This window comes from Monopterus albus, unplaced genomic scaffold, assembly GCF_001952655.1.
Source record: "Monopterus albus unplaced genomic scaffold, M_albus_1.0 scaffold219.1, whole genome shotgun sequence".
In the NCBI taxonomy this organism is placed as follows: Eukaryota; Metazoa; Chordata; class Actinopteri; order Synbranchiformes; family Synbranchidae; genus Monopterus; species Monopterus albus.
Window position 1 is genome coordinate 102,113 of NW_018128099.1, and position 5,551 is coordinate 107,663.

The 5,551-nt window shown below is 41.1% G+C and overlaps 1 protein-coding gene across 1 annotated transcript in view; it reads right to left on the minus strand.

Moving 5' to 3' along the window:
* The window catches only part of LOC109971291 (E3 ubiquitin-protein ligase HECW1-like), a 54,885-nt gene that overhangs the window by 14,839 nt on the left and 34,495 nt on the right, over positions 1 to 5,551 (minus strand). Inside the window, 2 exon segments of the mRNA XM_020619440.1 lie at positions 238 to 391; positions 3,973 to 4,071. Of these exon segments, the coding sequence (XP_020475096.1) occupies positions 238 to 391; positions 3,973 to 4,071 (253 nt within the window).

The window sequence follows — 5,551 nt, forward strand, 5'->3', positions numbered from 1 at the left end:
ATTGCCGCTCTCATTGTTTTGTTTCAGCATTTTTCAGGTCTAAATGATTTGGTCGGGAAACCAAGTTTGACAAGAAACCCTTCTTGTTATAACATGATAAACCAGTATGTTGTTATGGCAGGAAACTTTCAGACTTATCCTCAAATATATTTTAGCGGTGTTGTTGTAGTCTGGTTAAAAATAGCAGGTCGCACGCAAGTGCCTTCAAATCATTGTAGCTGGAGACCTCTGCCTGACCTCCTGTTGAGTTGTTCCATCTGCTGGGTGGATCCTGAGCGGGGGATGCCGTGGTTACACTTGCCGCTGTGACTCGGTCTCTGCCACGTTGTGGTTCGGTTGACATGGTCCACATAGAAAACTCTGCCGTGGCTGTCAATACGAGCTTCCCAGTCTGTGGCAGTAGACAAGTGGGGGAGAAACAGAAAAAAAAAAAAGGTTATTAGGGATCTAGCTACTCTACTGTTGTGCTTATCAATCACATTTCAGGTAGCAAGATGTTTAATTTTTACCCTTTTAACTATGAGACACATGCAAAATTTGATCCCCACCAAAATAAATAAATACACTTGTAAAAATTGAAGTTTTTTTACTACAAGTACCATTTGATTTACTATAATTCACACAATATACCTGCACTGGAAACCCAGCCATTAAGGTACATACTGTATGGAGACAGCATTTTAAGTAGTTTGTGTGACAAAACTCAAAGAAACTATGGTGGTTTCACAATCATGACAGCTTGTTTATGACAGTTTTTATGATAACAAAACCCTGGTATGCCTGCTGTCATGTTTATGGCTGTTTCATTGACGGCAAAAGTCCCTAAGCTTGCTGGTGCAGCATATGCTGTCGTTACTGTCAATTCTGCCTGCCAGTATAGGAGTGCTATTTCAGGAGATGCTCCAGTGGGTCATATAAGCGGGGAGGAACAAACAACCTACTGTATATGGGTCATACTGATTGAAGTGACACTACTGAATTAATGAATTGGTACAAATCATTTTGCAATTGACAACCAAAAGTGCACAAATAATTTCAGATGGTGCTTACAGTTGTTTACAGTATGTTAACAGAATAATAATAATAAGAATTTCTACAATACCACCAAACTGCACAATAGAACTGGAATTAGCTATTGCCAAAATTATGGCACACATGAAAAACCTATGCCTCCTGTCCATTCTTTAGTTTTTAAGCCAAGAACTACCACTGCCACTGTCTTCAAATTTTTCTGATACATTTTACTTTACTCTAGTTTTGCCTTCTGTCAAAAATAAAAGTGAAGGCAGGAGGTGCTATAGGGATGTAACAAATGAATGAACACTCCTATAGCACATTCCCCTCAGCTTCTTCAACACGCCCCTCCCACCACTGAGAGGAAGGAAGAGTAAGATGCAGACTGCTCCCTAGGCACAGAAAAACCCTCTGTTTGTTGCCATGCCTGCTGTACATACACAGACACAGAGTGAGAGAGAGATAACAGCCTCTTGTTACCAGTCCTGACCATATTTAGGGAGTATTCCTACCACAGCTTTGTAACTCTGCCCAGTTTCATCAAACTGAAGGTGGTTGGGCTAGGTTTTAGGTGATGGTGTTCTCAGTTTCTACAGAAATGAGGCGGTGATTGTGATCAGGCTTTGTTCTCTTGCTCAAGCACAAAGTGTAGCTGAGTGTCACTAGATGCAGATGTAGTCATGTCATAGCTGGTCATGGGGTAGATGTGGCTCACGAGGTAGGGCAGTTGTCTCCTAACCAGCAAGTTGGTGGTTCGACTCCTGGTCTCCCTGCATGCTTAAGTGTCCCTGAGCAAGACACTGGACCCTGAATTGCTCCCGGTGGCTTGACTAGCGCCGTTGTGTGGCAGCCTGTCGTCATCGGTGTGTGAATGTTTTGTGTGAATGGGTGAATCATCTCCTGTAAAGTGCTTTGGCCAGTGCAACACACTGTGGAAAAATGTGCTATATAAATACAGTCCATGTACCTGTAAGTGTTTTAAGTGGATGCCGGGTGCTTGAACACAGCTACACACTGCTTATCTGGTGGAAAGTGCTTGACTAAATCGTGCTGTGATTGGCCTCCGCCTACTGAAAGTCACTGAACTTCACACTGGTTATATTCTGTAGGAGATTATTTGAGGCTTGGATGGTTGTAGCCTTCAACTTGACACTTGTTTCATTTACATTTTGGCAAACAGTCGTCATTAAAAGTATACTGAACTAGACAGCACTCAGATCAGTTTCCCTGTAAAGCCACTACACCTAAAACCAGTATTCTCACGATAGTTGTCCTCCAGAGCACAATTCCTTGAGCATGAAATCCTATCTTTGGCATTTGGAATGATGTTAATATTATTAATGTGTTACATGTTATTTTGCTATTCAAGAAAAATGACAGATATGAGTGATTACCAAAGGTCAGGAACTGCTAAATAATGTCCCATGCAGAACCTAGTCCTTCATAGATACACACAAGTCACACCACTTGGTTGCATGTATAAATCCACTTTAGAGTCAATTCTCCAACATGCCTCCTGCTCCACCTTGGCAGAGGTAATAAGCCATTAGTGGTCCGGTTTGCACTGTTCCCATAGATGAACAGACATCTACGACAGAGTTATTATAGATTTATGGACATAAGTTTGCAATAGACAGCTGTCCCAGCAGCTGTATTTTAGTATTTTGATCATAGTTAACTAACCTTACTGATTTTGCCTACATTACAGTACTTAGGATAATCTATAACATGTATTTACCTTCAATATTATTAGAACATTGCCAAATGATAAATAGTCTATTAAAATGTGTAGAAGACGTAGCTCTGAGGTCAGCTGTTTGAAGTTGAGCCACTGACAGTCACCGTCTGGTGGGGCTTACTTTTGCAATGCAATGACTGTCCCCAAGCAGTTTTGCCAAAATAAACATTAGATTACTTTTAGTCTGCTTTTGGAAGAGTAACCCTGGATGACCATACACAACATAAATTTTACAAATGTTCAAATTGTAGCATAATTCATTGAAAGGAATGAAGACGAGATGGTGGGGGTGGGGGGGCGTGGTACAGCAGGCAATCCTTGGGGCATAATGTTGCCTTCTTTTTTGTTGCCTGTTCAAATACTAAAGTCTCTGTGTGAAATGATAATTTTGTAGAAATCAGGTGAATATTAAGCATAGATCGCTAGATAGATATAGACAGGTAGTAAGTGCTGCTGTAGGTAACTTTAATTAATCTGTAGGTGAGAGTGGTAGCCCTTTTTAAGCTTGAGCAGCTGCCCTCCAAAATGTACATGCACAGCCAGGGTAGCCAGTAAACACGTTTTGGTCTCTGTACAGGCACGATGGTGCCAAGCCTGACAATGTCATTGTGACATCAAGCTCATCCACAGCCTGGCCTGTGCAGAACTGTTCGCTGGTGATCTCCCCACAATGCATGATGGTTAGTTTTCTGTCTGGCTTGATCTGACATCATGCCAAAGTAGGCACCAATAACCTCACAAGATGTAGTTTTTAGAGCCAGGTGCCACAGTTGCTGTTCACCAACTGCAATACCTCAGATATACTTCATCTTAAATAAGCCTACTGAGACTTCAGGAAGTTGTGCACAGTCACTATACCCAGCTGCCTTTCACCAAGAAATTATTCCACATGCATAGATTAAACAAACAGAAGTGTTTATAGGCATATTTTTAAAAACTGCTGAAGTGGAGTTTGGGCCTTCAAACAGCTCATCTTCCAGCTCTGAGTCATCATCAGCCGATGGTTCAAACCAATGACACAAGCAGCACAAAGCAGCATTAAGCTGTACATCTAAAGCTAAAACAGTATGAAGGGTAGGGCAGAGAGATGGAGACAGCAAAAATAAAGCAGATGGAAAGCAAACACACATGGCAGCATGCATTCACAAACAGCCACACTCATAGCAAACCAAGGTGTTAGGTGGGACTCCAGAGTAAGACTGGGAGTTGCTGGTTCTTACTTGGAGGTAAGGCTTGGTCAGTGGCAGCAGGAAAACGGTTAAGGTCATGGCTGGGTCGCAGGACTGGAAGATGGCCAACAGGAGGGGAGAAGCCTGAGCCTACAGGACATCAGAGAAACAATATAGGGTAAATTACCACAAGGGGATACACTATACCACCTGTGAGACTAGGAAAACACTGGACACCACACTAAGAATGCAGCTTCTCCATATTTTCTCATGCCTACAATAACCATGTAATACCATTGTCCCTGGGAATTGGTGAATTGAAAACAATGAGCTAGAAGAGGCTAAAACAGAGCAGCAATGTTGATAAAACCAATATTGCTTTGTCACTACGAGTAATCCCTCACACAATGCCCAGTCATTTGACCCACTGTTTATGCAAAAATACTGATTAGTGCAGCTTTAACCATACCATAGTTTCCATGCACAGATACTGTAAAATTATGTTTAATCAATGCTAATGATTTTAAATTCATCTGCACTGAACATAATCCAGGTTTCTGCACAGCCGCCCAATGTAAATATTCTATCTTGTGATGAGGTTAGTACAATTCAACTTGATCATATCTCCATGGACTTGTGATGAGGTTAGTACAATTCAACTCATCTCCATGGGCACAGTACACAACACTCAACTCACTCAACAACCTAAACCTAAGTTGCACTCTCACTGGCTATGGCTGTTTCTTTGGTATTAAACTCCAGCAGCATTTCCATCTCCTGCTAAAATGCTATCTGTAACTGAATATGTGATCTGGATGAGAGAAAATGTGCATTAATGCAAAGTGGAAGTAAGACAATGTACTTTCAGATGGGAGATCTGCTTGAGTCAGCCTGCTGGAAAATGTAAACCATACAGCGTGCTCACATTAATAAGGAAGCATTGCCCACTAGGGAGAAACATTACCACCAAGGCAAAAACACCATCATAGCAGGTGGAAAATGTTTTTCACACGAGTACAGTACATACACCACCGCAAAAGACAGAAACATCACTGTCATAAAAGTGGCTGGAAAACTCACAGGAACCCAGTGACTAAGAGTAATCCTATCAGTTCATGACAAAAGACATCTTCAGAACAACCTCTGCAAGCTTGTTCAGAATAATCCTCCCAGATATTACAAATTTCCATGACTTGAGCTTAAAGTACAGTAAAGTACAATTACAGTAAAATGTAAAGGTCTGCTGTGAGCAGAGCATGAGAGAGTATGAAAAACAACTATCATGCAAAGCAATGAATCAACGGTCACTTCACAGATACAGAAACAAAAAGAATACCAGACTTGCAGGAACATATGATGTAGCATAGCTTCTGCCTTGTCCTTCAACCAAGTAAATGCCTTCATAGCTTCACCTGTCCTAAATTCAAAAATGACCTTTTCAACAAATCTTAATAATTTTATAAAACGTTGTTCTCAAATTTCCATCAACTACCGCAATGTGGCACACAGTATGAAAAATTAAATTTGTACTAAGGTGTTAATACAATACGTACTGTACAAATCCTTACCTCTTTGAAAACTACAAAATCGAGGCCCATTTCTGTCAGTCTACTCTTTAAAACATCACCCA